The sequence below is a fragment of the Pelophylax lessonae genome (assembly GCF_965119305.1).
Source record: "Pelophylax lessonae genome assembly, chromosome: 5".
Taxonomy (NCBI): Eukaryota; Metazoa; Chordata; class Amphibia; order Anura; family Ranidae; genus Pelophylax; species Pelophylax lessonae.
In genome coordinates, this window is record NC_138772.1 from 509,838,951 (window position 1) to 509,857,608 (window position 18,658).

At 39.9% G+C, this 18,658-nt stretch overlaps 1 protein-coding gene across 1 annotated transcript in view; it reads right to left on the minus strand.

Annotated features, from left to right (window-relative positions):
* TNFRSF11B (TNF receptor superfamily member 11b) overlaps positions 1-18,658 on the minus strand; it is a 38,761-nt gene that overhangs the window by 1,663 nt on the left and 18,440 nt on the right. Inside the window, exons 3-4 of the mRNA XM_082259417.1 lie at positions 10,198-10,380; positions 4,761-4,976 (exon numbers count right to left, since the gene is read on the minus strand). Of these exons, the coding sequence (XP_082115543.1) occupies positions 4,761-4,976; positions 10,198-10,380 (399 nt within the window). The remainder of the gene's footprint in view (positions 1-4,760; positions 4,977-10,197; positions 10,381-18,658) is intronic.

Sequence of the window (18,658 nt, forward strand, 5' to 3'; positions counted from 1 at the left end):
CGCAAAAGTTATTGCGTTTACTAACTAAGGGAAAGATTTCTGTCATTTTTGGTGTTTTTTTTTTTAATGCGTAATGGCGGCGATCTGCGATTTTTTTTGCGGTACTGCGACATTGCGGCGGACAGATCGGACCCTTGACTGACATTTTTGACACTTTTGGGGTTACCAGTGACATTACTGCAGTAATCAGTGCTATACATATGCACTGTTACTGCAAAATGACACTGGCAGGGAAGGGGTTAACTTTATTGGGGAGGGAGGGGTTAAGTGTGTCCCTAGGGGCGTGCTTTTTACTGTGATTGGCTGTGGCTACTAGTGTAGGAACAGTGATCAACAGTCCTACATAGTAGAACCGTCAGAACACTGTTTCTACACAGGGGAGAATGACAGGCGGCTTGTTTACATCAGCCGCCTGACTTTCTCCCTCTGTACCGACGATCGGCGAGTGACCGGCGGACATCGGGTCCGCCGGTCACACGCACTAACTTCCCTGTGAACGAGCCGCGGCGGGCGCGCGTTTGCCCGCTATTGGCTCACAAGGAAGTGACAGGCAAGTGACGTATCGTCACTCTGACTGGCCGGGGCTGACCGCCGCAGTGTATAGTCGTGCGGCGGTCGGCAACCGGTTAATTTTGATGTCAAATTTCGATTTAGTTTTAGTCATAGTCTTGACTAAAATTCGATTTTAGTTTTAGTCGTGTTTTAGTATTCAGAATTGTTTTAGTTTTAGACTTATTTTAGTCAACTAAAATCTCCAGTACATTTTAGTCAACTAAAATCTCCAGTACATTTTACAACTAAAATTGAATAGGTTTAGTTAAATTGTAATACATTATTAAGTATTACTCCAGAATTTCCAAACTCATTATATACTCCTGGAGCAAAAATCAAGTATATTATTATTTATGATAATAAGGTTTGAACATGCACTACAGATTTATCTGTTGTGATATACAACGTCTTTTTAAATAAAAAAAAAATATATATATATTGCTTTATGGCAAATGGGAAGTACAACTTTAAAATATTAAAAAAAACTCTATTGGCTGTAATGCCATTGCACATATTATCTTAATATATTACCAACAATAAATATTAAGAAAAAAAAAATGAGAAAAGGCTTTTTCTTATTTTTTTTTCTTTCAGTGGTTTAGTACTTAATAGATGCCCCCTACTTATTCTTATATGGTAGTGCAATAATGCAATACGTGTTTAAACTTGAATGTGCAATTATTATAGGCTGGGGATGGAATTGTGTTGCTAATTTAGAAAAGGCCAACAGAGGGCGCAAAGAGACAGTGTGGATGAGTGTAATATGTGAAACTGCATAGGAAAGGATAAAAGCCAGCATCTCTTGATTGATGGGGCTTTACCAGACAGGCAGAGCTCTGAGGAATGTAGAAGTTCAGGTGAATAAATGCCACTCCCTTACATTTTCATTCCAATTACGTTTGTTGATGAAAATTTGAATTGATTTTTGTCATCGTTTTTCGTCAATTAACTTAATTCAAATTTTATTTTTGCTTTGTTATCCTCACTGAAAACATGCAGATGGCAAAAATTAGGAGGAAAATATAAAAAAATTAACACTGATCTGAGTTAGGTATGATGTATGATTTGAATGTAGCATATGAAGAATGACTAGTCATCAGAAGCCTACAACATATGTTGAGCAAATAGATCACCAGTGAAGGGCATTGAGGCTAAAATAATCTTAATCTTTATTAAACTGTAAGCCTAAGGAATGGGAGGGTGGAAAGGTTAAAATATGGGGGGAGTACATCTGAGAATGTTACCAAATGGTGATGGATGGTAGTGTCGATTTTGTGGGATGCCTAAAGGCCATGTAAGGAGAATATTAATAAATGATTTAAATTACAGAATATGTAAACTAAAGGATAGAGAAGATTGAAAATGGAAGTATGTATAGAAATGTGCAAATGCTGCATAAATATAACATAAGAAAATACATAAATGGGTTAACAAAAGATACAGAATGAGCAATGGGTGGGATGTTAGGGTTGTGATAGGCAAGAGGAATAGCAGACAGTACTTGGCCAGTAAATGGTTTCTTTTTAGAAACCATTTCTGGTTTCTAAACCACTCCGGTTGTGCTTATAAAAATGTTGCAGCATCTGTCACAATGCCTCACTTTGTACTTTTTCTTATGAAAACGTAATAAAAAAAATTGAACAAGAAAACATGACTAATGCTCGATATACACTATATGGCCAAAATGTGGTCATTTGAAAATGGGATGGTTGACACCAGACAGAAGGTTAAATAGGTAAACTGGTGGGACAAGAAAAAAGGAGTACAAGATGTGTGAGACAAACCTGAAACTAAATGAATTAGAATAAGACAGACAGAAGGATAGATAAAAATGGAGATCATAAAATAGTAATTTAAGAAGAGACAAAAGTAGAGGGAAGGAATGCATAAGCAACAAATAAAAAACCCATAAGGATTAGGCTTATTTTTAGGATAGGCAAAGAAAAAATAGACTAAGAAATAGGTTGGACAATAGAAGACAATATTAAGAAAGACAATAGAAAAGCGATCGACATGGACAAATAAAATTAAGGCTAAAGGCCTGTACACATGATAACTAAATCGGAAGTAACATTTAATCCGACAAACGATCTGCCGATTTTCGTATCGTTAGTATAGTGCTTTTGACAGCCAATTACGAATTTTCGTATGACAAAAACTGGATGTGCAGGCTATAAAATTTTTATCGTACATGAACACAGCGTCCGATTTTCGTTTAAGGAGTACAGTTTTCGTTTGAAAAAAGAGCAAGACTAGGCATGCCGGAAACGAAATAGTACATACAAAACAATGCAATACATGACATCACTTCTGAAGTTTAATTCTGTCATACGAGAATTTTCTTATAAATGTAACCTCCTCACTTTCCATATGAGACTAGCATGCAACAAAAAACTAAAGATAAGTTGCCTATAATCTGATCGTGTGTACAAGGTTTTAGACATACTATAGGAAAATGAAGACCAGGCTTCTAAGAAGCAGGCTGGGAAAAAGAAGAAAATACTAAGAAACAAGATAGGATAAGAAAGGCAGGTCTAAGAAACAGGATGAGCAAAGAAAGACAAATACCAAGGAACAAGATATGAAAAAAAAAGAAAACATGTCTAAGGACCTCTATATGCTATTGATATATAAATTTTTTTAGGTGACTTACTCATGAGTCCCATTATGTTGGAATTTTCTATATGTATCTTATCTAAATACTTTGCACTCCAGTAGTGCTTATAAAAATGTTGCAGCATCTGTCACAATGCCTCACTTTGTACTTTTTCTTATGAAAACGTAATAAAAATATTGAACAAGAAAACATGTCTAATGCTGGCCATACACTATATGAAAAATCAGCCAAAATTTGGTCATTTGGACAGTTTGTTCATTTTTCGACCAGTTAATGGGCACAGATCGGTAATGGGTTGTGACGTTTTTGAGCCAAAAAAAAAAACGAAGGATAAGTTTGGAAATTTTCTGCCGAACGAACGATAAATTAAAAGGTTAAAGTGTTACTCGTACATACTATTTGCACTAGGTATATGTAAACAGAGATGTATAGTAACTAAGTAGAACTACTTCACTACTGTTCTTAAGTACCGAAAGGCGGTATCTGTACTTTCCTGGAGTAGAATTTTTTTCTCCTACTTCCACTTTTACTTCACTACATTTTTTCAATGATTTCAATACTTCTACTCGAATATTTTTTTTTGAGCTGCATAGTTACTCGTTACTATTATAAAAATTACCACTGCCAGAACAGTAGATGGCAGGTTTCATGAAGCTCACAACATGTGTATTTCAGCGCATACGAAAATAAAAGCTACTGTATGTATAAATAAAAGCTGCATTTGTAATAATAAAAAACAATATGATGTTCAAACTTTTGACTTCTTTCTTGAATAACTACATAACACAGTACTTGTACTTTTACTTTCAGTACTTGAGTAGCAAAATTTTTAAAAAAACTACTTGCAATACTTAAGTACAAAGAATGTTGAATACTTTAGTACTTCTACTCAAGTCACTTTTTGATCGAGCACTTCCACTTCTACTCAAGTCACTTTTTGATCGAGCACTTGTACTTGTACTCAAGTATGGGTTTCGAGTACTTTATACAACTCTGTATGTAAATAAAATTAACAAAAAAACTGATAATTTATGTCCATTCAACGATTTATCGGTCATTACATGATGACACTATCGTTTGCTTTCACGGCCAACTGTTCGTTTTAAGAAAATTAGTTTAAACTATTTTTCGTATAGTGTATGGCCAGCATAAGGAATTCAGTGGATGAAGGAAGAAAATAATAACAAGAATAGTATGGGCAAAGGAAAACAAGACTAGGAAACAGGATCCACAAAAGAAGGCAAGACTTATAAACAAAGATAATCATAGCAAGACAAGACTAATGAACATGATATGCAAAAAATCTGACAATTTGCAGGATGGGCAAAAGGAAAATAAGTTTTAGAAGCAGCATATTCAGTGGAAGACAAGGAAACCGGATGGGTAAAGGAAAGCAAGAGTAAAAAACATAATGGGTAAAGGAAGACAAGAATAAGAAAAAAGATATGAAAAAGAAGATGACACTGCCGAATGAGATGGAAAACAAGCCTGAAATTGGAATTTTTGTTTAAAGTTGGATTTACCATTAAATTATCTAGTGTATGATTGACGTAAGAATTAGTAAATAACCAAAGGGCAAGTCATCCCTTACCTTGTACTAGGTTTCTAAAAGAAACGTCCCCTTTGTTTTGACTCTTGTACAGCTTAAACAAGTAGAATGGCTGATCCTTGGGGCCATAGCTCTGTTTAATTGACTCTATTTGCTGTAACATCACTGCTGTTGGTGGCAATTTCTGAATGAGTAAATCCGACCAGTTGGCTGCTGCCTTAGGTAACCGAAACAAGGTTTCTTCACAAAGACTAATATCTGCAGAGAGAATAAAAAGTCAACCCACCCTGGTATTCTGCAGATGTTGTATGCTAGACTTTCCAATAGGCGCTTTGCAAACACAATGACAGTATGCACCCTGTACTGGATATTTATGTTACAAAAAGATTTAGGCTGATGTCAGATAGGTAACTCTGCATCTAACAATCCTGTCAGGGGCCTGTTTGTCCGTATGGAATCATTTTCTCTGTAGCTAATGCAGCAAGATGTCATTCCTATCACAATCAAGATTCAACTGCATTCACACTAACCACAGAGTGGTATTTTGCTGCACCTGGCTACAGAGAGATTTATTCAATAGGGACAGACAGGAAGCCTCTTTAGCCATCCTACTACTGGCGGTTTGTCTCTAGTGGCAGGATCACCGATTTGACATCAGCCTAACACAAATATTTAAAAAAATGTAATAAATGAAAAACAAAAATAAAACTCACCAAAACATTAGGATTTTATTTTAATTATAGCATTTTTGTTAAATTATTTGTAACTTATTTTAAACCTTAAAGTATACTATATTGTCAAAAGTATTGGGACATCTGTCTTTTGCAAACACATGAACTTTAATGGCATCCCAGTCTTATGCCTCGTACACATGTGCAGATTGTCGGCCGAACGTTCGGCCGTCTTTTGTTCAAGGTCTGTCGTGTCTGTTGAAAACTGCAAAAGACTGCACACGAATATTGTCGGCCAACAACAGCCGACTGCAGAAGTGATGTCATGTGATGGTTAACTTTCCTTGTCTTTTTTCTTTTCTGAGCATGCCCAGTCTTGCAAATCTGCTGTCTGTCGGCCGAATTCTGTACTGACTGGCGAACAATCGGCCGTTCTGGTGTCGGCATACAAAAATTTTAATGCTTGCACGACAGATTCTGTTCGGCCGAAAGTGCGCTGTCGGCTGTCGGAAGCATCATACTAACAAGCCTACAATCGGCCGATCGGTCGTCGGCCGAATCTTTTCGGCCGACAATCTGCACATGTGTACGGGGCCTCAGTCCGTAGGGTTCAATATTGAGTTGGCCCACCCTTTGCAGCTTTAACAGCTTTAATTCTTCTGGGAAGGCTGTCCACAAGATTTAGGAGTGTGTCTATGGGAATGTTTGACCATTCTTCCAGAAGCCCATTTGTGAGGTCAGGCACTGATATTAGATGAGAAGGCCTGGCTCACAGTCTCCGTTCTGATACATCCAAAGGTGTTCTATCAGGTTGAGGTCATTACTCTGTGCGGGCCAGTCAAGTTCCACCACCTACTCTGGTGCACAGTCATGTTGGAACATGAAGGGGCCATCCCCAAACTGTTCCCACAAAGTTGGGAGCATGAAATTGTCCAAAATGTCTTGGTATGCTGATGCCTTAGGAGTTCCTCATTACGGGGACTAAAGGGCCAAGCCCAATCCCTAAAAAACAACCCCACACCATAACCCCCACCCCTCCACTAAATGATTTGGATCAGTGCACAAAGCAAGGTCCACAAAGACATAGAAGAGCACGTTTGGGGTAAAGGAACTTGACTGGCCTGCAGAGAGTCCGGATCTCAACCAGAGAGAACATCTTTGGGATGAATTAAAGCAGAGACTGTGAGCCAGGCCTTCTTGTCCAACCTCAGTGCCTGACCTCATCAATGCGCTTCTGGAAGAATGGTCAAATATTCCCATAGACAAACTCCTAAACCTTGTTGACAGCCTTTTCAGAAGATTTAAAGCTGTTATATACAGAATAAGACTGGGATGCCGTTAAGGTTCATGTGCGTGTAAAGGCAGGCGTCCCAATACTTTTGACAATATAGTGTATATGTGAAGCTGAAAAAGTTTTTTTAGTTGTGGATAGAATGGGGAATGATTACAACTCAGAAGTTTTTTACAGCTATACAGGGCAACAGTTACATCATGAGGAAAAATCTTCAACAGGGTTACGGACAGAAATAAACACGAAGCTGGGGAAATTTAGGGCTGGATCCATAAGGTTATCCTATTGGTAATACTATCTTAAAGTATAAATGTTGATGTAATCTTGTTCACAGACAGGCATCTTCTACATTCCAGCGGACCTCCTTGACTTGTAGTGTAACAAAAATGTATATTGAAGTGCCACACTAACGCTAAATGGTTCAGATACAACTTTATTGCAATAAAAGTCAGGGGGACAATCCAAAGAGTAACCAACGCATTTCAGGGGTCTAAAAATGGCTGCCAAACCAGTTGCTGACAAGACCTGGGCTTGTAACCCCAATGCAAGAAAAGGTCCAGCTCATTTCTACTTCATTTACATTTTTTTTAATAAACCCTGATGAAGTGTGTGTTTTTGGACCCCTGTAACATTTTCAATGCTCTTTGGATTGCCCCCTGACATTTATTGAAAGAAAGTCATATATGGACCTATAAGTAGTAGTGTGACACTTTAATTTACATTTTTGTTGCAGAAATAAACACACGACTGGTGTTTTAGCCTTACACTACTCTGCTAAATAAATGAAAAAAAATGATATTTGTCTGTGTTGCTTTTGGAGAGTTAAGCCCCGTACACACGCACCGATTGTCAGCCGACCGTTCAGTCGTCTTTTGTTCGGTGCTGTCGTGTAGGTTGAAAAGTGCTAAAGACTGCACACGAATTTTGTTGGCCAACAACAACCGACTGCAGAAGTGATGTCATGTGATGGTTAACTTTCCGTGTGTTTTGTCTTCTCTGAGCATGCCCAGTCTTGCTTATCTGCTTTTTGTCTGCCGAAATCTGTACTGACTGACGAACAATCGGCCGTTCTTTGTTGGCCTACAAAAATTTTATAGCCTGAACACCAGATTTTGTTTGGCCGAAAAGTCGCAGTCGGTTGTCGGAAGCATCATACTAACAAGCCAACAATCGGCCGATCGGACGTTGGCCGAATATTTACGGCCGACAATCTGTACGTGTGTACGGGCCTTAACTCTCACTTCCTGTCTGGTAAAATACTGTCAGCAGGAAAGGAAGTGAGGGCAAATCTCTAACAGAGCACCTGATAGTAGTTGAAATCCTTCCCCCACTCTATCTTAAACTAGAAAAAAACATTTTTTGGCTGGCCATAGCTTTAATTTTTTTGATCCCTGTAGAGCTTCCATAACAGGACAGGAGCAATGAAGGTCCATAGGATACCTAAGCAACCTTAACCCTGTAAATAAGCTTTATCATCCTGCAAAAACCTTTGTAAATCAGGTGTTAAAACTGCAAGGAGCACAATGTCTCTCATGCCACACAGCAGTTAATTCACATTCTGCTTTTAGCCGTAGCCGCTAAACTTACTATAGCTAGCTCCTGGAAGAGCCCCTCGGTTCATATTGCTTTGTTCAGACATAAGGTCTCCTAGAACATGCTTAATGAGCACCTTGCAAGTAAGCTTAATGATTCTGTATTCGGTTTAAAAACCTATAGGAGCCATGGGCTCATTACCTTAATTCTGAACTGTAGGTGCTCTCTGGTCAGGATTCCTAGTTTTGAGATGATAATGCAGGCACTTCGACTGGGTTTCCCCCTCTTTTTTCTGACTCTGTCTTTTCCCTCTTCGGGTTCCAACCAGGTCCCCCCTTTTACTCCCTTTTCTCTTTCCACTTCTTCCCTTCTGTATTATTGAATTGTATGTTATTACGATTGGGGCTAGTCCCCGTTTTAAGCGTTCGGTACCCATCAGGTCCCCAGGCTTGGAAGTCCTCTTCGTCATTCTAAATATTTTAGTACTCAAATGCTTATTAGTTTTTTCATTGCTTCTGTGTTTGCTAGTCTTTTATTATATCCAAGTTGAGGCTGACAATGTATTTATGCTAAACTTTGGTCGGGGCTGCGACTTACGTGACCTCTCTGTGCAAAATGACTTTTGTATTATGACTTTCTAATAAAAAAGATTGGAAGTAAAACTACAAGGGACACATTGTAGGTGTTCATAGCCACACATAATTATGTCACTTTTATCATGAAATATTGTGGATATCAGCTTCATAAATCATTTCAAGGACAAAAACAAACATACTCCGAGCGCTACAGCCAAAATGCCACCATTACATGTGAATGAGATCACATGTACTCACAATGTTGTAGTGATAAGAGCAAATATCCAGTCAAAGAGAAACAGCGATCAGGGCCCCTGGTGCAATTAAGTACATTGCGGTAAACCCCATTGGGTTGGATGGTTCTAATCTTGGCTATAAACAGTCTGCCCAGTAAACATGAATAACCTTTGTTTATTCCAAATGTATAAAAATATAAATAAAATGATGAATAAAAGCCTGCAACACCAATGCCAGATGCCCTGGGCTGTGATGGGATCCCACACAAAAGTTCCAGTGAAGAGGCCATCGGGGGGATGGCGAGGTGACAGCCTACAGATCCCGGTCCGATCATGTGTGCAGGCTAGGCGTTCCGGTGCACCGCGGATGATGTAAAAAAAAAAAAGGTCGCTGGACAGTAACATTATATAGCCACAAGGAGCCAGCATGGAATGCAAGCATGGGGGCTGCTCTGACGACACGTTTTGTGTGCATGCGCTTTGTCAGGTGAAAGCGCATGTGTGCGAAACGTGTCATCAAGGCCTCTTCACTGGAGCTTGAGCGCAAGATCCCATCACAGCCCAGAGCATCTGGCATTGGTATTGGTTGCTTTCGTTCATCCTTTTTTTTCATATATTTGGAATAAACAGTCTGGGAAGAATGTTTTTATCCAGGATTAGAACCATCCAACCCAATGGGGATTACCGCAATGTACTTGATTGCACCAAGGGCCCTGAGCATTGTTTCTCTTTGACTGGCTGATAAATAATTTAAAGGTATATTCTGAGCTAACCAGAGGAAACACTGGCATTGTGTGCGGCCCTTTGGTGATGTCAGGGGCTGCATATCAAAAAAGTTGACTACCACTGCTTTAACTGGTGCATTACTATAAAAGAGTAAAGTAGAAACAAATAAAGAGAGGTGATCTGGAGGCTATGGACAAGCTCCACTCCTTCCTTATAGAGTAGACGTTAAAGCATTGTATAAGGGCTGTGCTATGGAGTGTATATATTCATTAACAAAGTATAATAGACATATACCACTGGTGGATAATCTGGCCACATAATTAAGCTTTTTAGGAAAGTTCATATATGGTTCTTTTGTCAAAGCAATTCAAAGATGGTAAAGGACAAAAATGTCTTCTTTGCCCTTGGTCCTACTCTCATTCTTTAGTATAAAGAGGACCTGTTTACCTGTTTCACAGAATCTCGATTCCTCTTCACACACGGTATCCTCTGTAGAGGTTCCTTTATGAGCCACTATGAGTCCCAGGTTCTTGCAGTTGGTTTGTTTGTGACATGGAGCTGTGGATGACGTTACATTTGAGAACATTCCTTTGGGGCATTCACCACAAACAGTGTCACTCTCTGGAGTCCCTGGAAACAAATATGGCCATGGTGAGTTACAGTGAAACAATTTTACCAAGAAAGAGGTTAGATGAGTGTGATTTTTAGATGCTTCTTAGCTCTTTGTTTGTGCTTTATCCATCTGCCAGTTTAAAGAGACTCTGTCACTTTGGATGTTCAATAAAAATATAGACAAAATTTTATTTTAAAGCAATCTTTTCATGTAATTCTTTTTTTACCCTGAAACCACTACAATAAATGTATTGGCTCAATAAATGATATACTGTATAAAGTGACCAACTGTCTAGTTAATTCACTGGTGCCTTAGTAACCATTTCAAGATTTTCTTTATCTGTCCCTTGAGACAATTGGCTTCTGGTGACAGGATCTCTGACATGTAGGGAGTATGTCTCATGCTTTAAAGAGATCCTATCGCTAACATAAAAATGTGTAAAAGTATAGACAAAACCCTCTGGTGGGATTTTGTAGGGCATAAGGATAATCATGAATAAGAAAAATATAACAAAATTTTATTCAAAAGTATATATGAACATAACAGACCATCAATGATAACTCAGTGGTGATCGAAAGTTTGGTCACTCCAGGTAAAAATTTGTATTAATGTGCAAAAAGAAGCCAAGGAAAGATAGAAAAATCTCCAAAAGGCATCAAATTACAGATTAGACATTCTTAGAAATATGTCAACAAAAGTTAGATTTTATTTCCATCATTTACACTTTCAAAATAACAGAAAACAAAAAAAGGGCGTCTGCAAAAGTTTGGGCACCCTGCAGAGTTAATATCTTGTACTGCCCCCTTTGGCAAGTATCACAGCTTGTAAACGCTTTTTGTAGCCAGCCAAGAGTCTTTCAATTCTTGTTTGAGGTATCTTTGCCCATTCTTCCTTACAAAAGTCTTCCAGTTCTTTGAGATTTCTGGGCTGTCTGTCACGCACTGCTCTTTTAAGGTCTATCCATAGATTTTCAATTATGTTGAGTTCAGGAGATTGTGAAGGCCATGGCAAAACCTTCAGTTTACGCCTCTTGATGTAATCCCCCATGGATTTAGGTGTGTTTAGGATCATTATCCATTTGTAGAAGCCATCCTCTCTTTAACTTCAGCTTTTTCACAGATGGCATCAAGTAACCATCCAAAATTTGCTGAAATTTTATTGAATCCATTTTTCTTTCTACTCGTGAGATGTTCCCTGTGCCACTGGCTGCAATACAACCCCAAAGCATGATTGATCCACCCCCATGCTTAACAGTTGGACAGAGGTTCTTTTCATTAACCGCTTGCCGACCGCCGCAAGTAGATTTACTGCGCCGGTTAGCCCCTGCCAGGCAGAGTGACGTTAATTAACGTCACTAGCCTGGGAGGATCTGGGGAGCGAGCGAGCGCCCGCGGAAGCGCGCTCCCGCGCGGTCACGGACCCCCCCGCGCGTGTGACCAGCGGACCCGATGTCCGCCGGTCACTCGGCGATCGTCGGGGGAGAGGGAGAAAGTCAGGCGGCTTGTGTATACAAGCCACCTGTCATTCTCCTCGCTGTAAATACACTGATCACACGGATCTAGTATGTAGATCCGTTGATCAGTGTACTTACAGCTCAAGCCACAGCCAATCACAGTATGAATCACGCCCCTAGGGACACACACAGCCCCTCCCTCCCAAATAAAGTTAACCCCTTCACTACCAGTGTATTTTTACAGTAACAGTGCATATGTATAGCACTGATTACTGTAGAAATGTCACTGGTAACCCCAAAAGTGTCAAAAATGTCAGTCAAGGGTCCGATCTGTCCGCCGCAATGTCGCAGTACCGCAAAAAAAATCACAGATCGCCGCCATTACGCGGTAAAAAAAAAACAACAAAAATGACAAAAATCTTTCCCTTTGTTAGTAAACGCGATAACTTTTGCGCAAACCAATAAAAATACGCTTTTTGCGATTTTTTTTACCAAACATAGGTAGGATAAAACAAATTGGCTGAAAACTTTAAAAAATTTTGATTTTTACATTTTTTTTGGGGGGAATTTCATATAAAAAATGTGAAAAATATTGCTATTTTTGCAAAATTGTCGCTCTCTTTTTGTTTATAGCGCGTGATCAAAAAATCGCACAGGTGATCAAATACCACCAAAAGAAAGCTCTGTTTGTGGGAAAAAAAGGACGTCAAATTCGTTTAGGTACAGCGTCGCACGACCGCGCAATTGTCCATTAAAGTCACGCAGTGCTGAATCGCAAAATACCCCCTGGTCTTTTAGCAGGAAAATCCTCCGGGGCTTAAGTGGTTAAATTCTGTGCCCCTTCTTCTCCAAACCTACCTTTGCTCATTCCGGCCAAAAAGTTCAATTTTAACCTCATTGGTCCACAGAACTTGTTTCCAAAATGCATCAGGCTTGTTTATATGTTCATTTGCAAAGTTCAAATGCTGATTTTTGTGGTGAGGATGTAGAAGAGGTTTTCTTCTGATGACTCTTCCATGAAGACCATATTTGTACAAGTATCTCTTTATAGTGGAATAGTGTACCACAACTCCAGTGTCTGCCAGATCTTTCTGGAGGGATCGTGCAGTCAAACGTGGGTTTTGAATTGTTTTTCTCACAATCCTGCGAACTGTTCTGTCTGATATTTTTCTTGGTCTTCCAGATCTTGCTTTAACTTCCACTGTTTCTGATGACTGCCATTTCTTAATTACATTCTGAACAGAGGATATTGACATCTGAAATGCTTTGCTATCTTCTTATAGCCTTCTCCAGCTTTGTGAGCATCAACTATTTTCAGTTTCAGTTTTCTAGGCAACTGCTTAGAACAGGGGTGTCAAACCCAATTTTATCGAGGGCCGCATCAGCATTATGGTTGCCCTCAATCTGTAAGACTAGATGTCTAGAGCATCTACATCAACTTACATCAGATGTCAAGAGCCCCCCACTATCAGAAGTGAAAAGTTCCCCACCCTCCCTTACATCACAGTGCACCCTCTTTATCTTGTGCTGCTTCCTGTAAGAGGCTGGGAATAGAGCTGGGAAGCAGAAAGTGCAGGGTCTGGAGGAGAACCAGAGGAGGGCTGGAGTTTGTTGAATGCTGAGACCAGGGGAGGTAGAGATGGGGTGGTGCTGCAGCTGAACAGAGAGGTACAGAATCTGTATGAGGAGTTCTGTTCTCCTCTCTGCTGCCGACTGCTGAGACAAGGTAGGAACAGAGATGAAGGGGTAGCTGCAGGAGAGGTGTGAGGGCCACATGAAATGGTCTGGAGGGCCGCATTTGGCCCGCGGGCCTTGTGTTTGACACTCGTGGCTTAGGAGATCCCATGGTGCTGATTGTTGGGGCAAGGTCAGATAAGTCTGGGCATTTAAAACCTTTGAGATTGACATCACCTGGTCTTCCCAGATGATGATTGAGAACAATCCATGACACTGGCAGGTCTCAGCCTTGCAAAGGGAGCAGTGCATGCTATAAATTCTGCAGGGGGCCCAAACTTTTGCAGACGCCATTTTTTTTGTTTTCTGTAATTTTGAAAGTCTCAATGATGGAAATAAAATCTAACTTTTGTTGATATATTATAAGAATGTCTAATCTGTAATTTGATGTCTTTTGGAGATTTTTGCATCTTTCCTTGGCTTCTTTATGCACATTAATACAAATTTTTACCTGGGGTGCCCAAACTTTCGATCACCACCGTACATCTTAAAAGATATGAGGTGGACAAACGACCGTGCGTGGACTAGTACATTGGTAACCATGCATCGACTGTCCAAAGTCGTGTGACAGAAGATAACCCTAAGCACTTTGAAAACAAACTTTTTTCTTCTTCAGGGCCAGATGGTTAAAGTGCAGATGCTTTCTACAAATGTAGAACATTAACAGTTTATACATCAAAAACATAGAATTTATTATCATTGTACATATAGGACAATATATTGCATATAGACACATGTACTGACCCATGTATAGATGCAGCACATGGACGTATACCGCATCATTTAAAAACATGAAGATTATTCTGCCATTGCATGCTATTCAAGGTCCTTTTGACCTCTGAGTTCACACCCCAGTTGGTTCCAACCTCAAGGAGCAAAGAGAGAGACCCAATGCTGACCACCCTTTCCAAACAGAATAAAGCTGCTAAGAATAAATAGAATGATCATAATGCAAACTTTCATAATTTTCAGTCACGTGAGTAATTATTCATCCTCCCATACCTACCTGGACTGTATTGTTCATCAATCAGACCAACTTAGGAGCCCCAAGTTGAGACAGGGGAGTGGAGGAAAGAAAAGAAGCATCAGGGGCAAGAGGCCTTATAACGATATAAATAATATGAATGGCAGTGTCAGGGAACTTCCCACAAGAGAGCTGGATCTTCCGCCCACACTAATGCAGCGACGCCCAGTGGCCTATTTAAACCAGCCTGCTCCAGCCATTAGTTGCTGGATGATCTTCAGCTTCCTGTTTCCTGTTCCTGTTTACTTGGATTACCTGTTACCGACCCGGCTTGTCTCACCTGTCTTGTCTCTCCTCCTGGCTCCGACCATCGGCTTGTTTACCCACTCTGCTTCAGTCTGCTGTTCCCGTGTATGACCCCCGGCTTGCTCCTACGGACTCCTCTACTGCTTGATGAACTGTGTTTGACCCCTTGGCTTGATCTTGACCTCGCTCTTGTCGCACGCCTGGCTACCTTCTCCAGTCACCTTCAAGGCATCCTGCATTTCAGCACTCACTACGTGTCTACAACCACCGCAGTCACCTCTTCACCGGAGCTTGCCGCAGCTGGCGACCCCTGTTCCTTTGGGCACAGCATTCCCTGTCTCCACCTCCAGGGGTGCCTTGCACTTAGCCACAAGGGAAGCCCTCTCAGCACCTCGGCCTCTGATCAGGTACGTGATAGGCAGAATAATCTTCCTGTTTTTAAATGATGTGGTATATGTCCACGTGGTCCATCTATACATGGGTCAGTACATATGTCTATATGCAATATATTGTCCTATATGTTCAATGATAATAAATTCTATGTTTTTGATGTATAAACTGTTAATGTTCTACATTTGTAGAAAGCATCTGCACTTTACCCATCTGCCCCTGAGGAAGAAAAAAATTTGTTTTTGAAAAGCTTCAGGCTATCTTCTGTCACACGATTTTGGACAGTCGATGCATGGTTACCTACATACTAGTCCATGCACGGTCGTTTGTCTACCGCATATCTTTTAAGATGTATCATTGATTGTCTGTTATATTCTTTCATACTTTTAAATAAAACTTTGTTATATTTTTTTTATTCATGATTATACTTATGCTCTAAAAAATCTCACCAGAGGGTTTTGTCTATACTTTTGAGTATATTAAGGATGTGGGCAGTATTTTGCATCTCCCTTCATCAGCACACCATAAACATAAAAATGTGTAAGCATTTTACATACATACTGTACATGAACTGTTTATCCTTTCCATAAATGTGTTTCCATTCACTTGCAATGTGCCTTGAACTTGCTACACTTGCTAAGTTTTGACTTGAACAATATTGACTGGAAAAGTTGCCTAGCACAGTTCGCTCACTCCTTGCAGGTCATAGCCTGCTTCTGTTCTGGTAGTATCTAATTGCTGTGTGTGCTGGCTTAGCTCCTCTGCTCCTTTCTTAACCACCCTATATAATCTCTTATTTAGCTACTAAGGGGAGGAACAATTGGGAAAAATATGGAGGAGCCATTCAAACCCAGGGTTCCTTGGAACCTCCAAAGATTTCTAGGGGTTCCTTGAGCTATGGCTAACTGACACCCATCTGATGGTGCCTGCATAATCCTGGATCCAATAACACTTGAAAGAGACAGTGCATGACATGATCTTTTTGGCAGCTTTTAAGGATGACATTCTGAACTTGCTTGTAAGGGGGGGTTCCTCCCCCTGACATCAATGTAAGAGGGTCTTCTTCCCACTGATCCTTTATGTACTAATTTTACCAAAGGGTTCCCTTTGACTTAAACATTTATATAAGGGTTCCTCTAGGGTAAAAAGTTTAGGAAAGGCTGCAATAGAGTAACACTTGAGTGAAAACTAGGCATGTGCAGTTCGTTTAATTGCGTATTGAAATTCAGACTAAGTTTTCCTTATTTGGAAATTCGGATGTATCTGAATTCCTGAATACAACAGTAACAAATTTCAACAAATCCAACTCAAACATTAACGAATGAAACAAATTTAGTTAATTTAATTTGGATGTTTGAAGCATCTAAATTAAATTAATGATTCAAATTTAGTCGATAAGATCTGGTTGGTATAAAGTGGAGCGGCCTCCTGGCCCCCATGTCCTTAACAACCATGACTCATCTGCTGTCATTGGGTTTCCAAGCTGACAGCAGAATATACACAAAGCATGGTGAAAATACATACCAGATCCTTTTACATAGTTACATAGTTAAAAAGTTAGTCAGGTTGAAAACAGACACAAGTGTATCTAGCTCAATCAATAAAAAAAAAACAGAAACAAAAAACAACCATGCAATCCCATATACACAATCCTATACCCACAGTTGATCCAGAGGAAGGTGAAAAACCCTAGCAAAGCATGATTCAATTTGCTACTGCAGGGAAAAAAATCCTTCCTTATACACCAAGAGGCAATCAGATATTCCCTGGATTAACTTTACCTATCAATGTTAGTTCCAATTTATATTATGTTCACCTAGGAAAGAATCTAGCCCATTTTTAAAGCATTCTACTGAGCTGGCCAGAACCACCTCTGAAGGGAGTCTATTCCACATTTTCACAGCTCTTACGGCGAAGAAACGTATCCATATTTGGAGACGAAATCTCTTTTCCTCTAGACGTAAAGAGTGCCCCCTTGTCCTCTGTGATGACCTTAAAGTGAACAACTCAACACCAAGTTCACTATATGGACCCCTTATGTATTTATACATGTTGATCATATCCCCCCTTTATCTCCTCCTCTCAAGAGAGAATAAATTCAGTTCCTCTAATCTCTCCTCATAGCTGAGCTCCTCCATGCCTCTTATCAGTTTGGTTGCCCTTCTCTGCAGTTTTCCAGTTCATCCTTTTGTTGAGGGCACGTGGCCTGGTATGGTTCAAGAGAAGAGGGCGCATGTTCATGCCCCCCCCTTCCTAGCCTGCTGGGCTGCATGTACTTCACACCTTTTTTTTTATTATTTTTGCATGGGGTTCACCTCAAAATCCAAACCAGACCCGAACACCATTTCAAACATACAAAACGAATGCCGAAGATACAAAAAAAATCTGAAATTAGTTTCGTATCCTTGCCATTTGTTTTGTTTATTTGTGGATTGGATTTGAAATAGCATTAAAGAATAAAAAAAGAATGCTAAAGATACAAAAAGAATTTCGGAATTTGTTTCGTATCTTCGGCATTAGTTTTGTACATTTGTGGATTGGATTTTGAATATTATTAAAGAATAAGCAAAAAAAGAATGCTGAAGATACAAAACGAATTTCAAAATTTGTTTCATATCTTCGGCATTCATTTTGTATTTTCACAAATTACGATAGCTGGTTGTTAAGGATGGGTAGACCGTGGCGTCCTTAAAAACCATGATTTAAAAAACAACCATGACACAAAACATTAAACAGTTTTAAAAATGGTTTTGGGGGGAACCTCACACCAAAATTTGGCCTGGCATGTGCCTGGTATGCTTTAGGAGGGGGGTGGGGGCTGCCGTTTTCAGAAAAAATGTTAGTGTGGAATGGAGAGGGACCCCCATGCTGTTTTTTTTAAACATTTTTAATGTCAGCATTTGTCAGCATTGTTTGTTTATATTCTGCTGCCAACAGTCAATCCCTCTGAGAGCAGATGAGTCATGGTGACATCACATGCCTGATGAAGGGGCCCTGTCTGGCTCTGAAACGTTGCCTCTGTAAATATGATGTGATCGCTGAATAAAGTTTTGGACCTGTTTGGAGAATCTCCGGTGTGCTGGTGACTTATAAAGTTTTTGGACACATGACCATGACCATCATACTTATATAAGCTAACAGGACATCCCATTAAAAAACCATAGATATTAATATGACGTTGCTACCCACTTAATGGCTATAACAGTTTCCACTCTTCTGGAATGGCTTTACGCAAGATTATGGATTGTGTCTGTAGTAATTTGTGGCCATCCTACCCAAAAAAGCATTTGTGCGGTCAGGAACTGAAGTTAAATGAGAAGACCTAGCTCGCAATAGGTGTTCCAAAGGTTCAAAAGTTCATTAGGGTTGGGGTCAGAGTTCTGTGCAGGCCATGCCAGTTCCTTCACACCAAACCAATCAATCCATGTCTATATGGAGCTGGATTTGT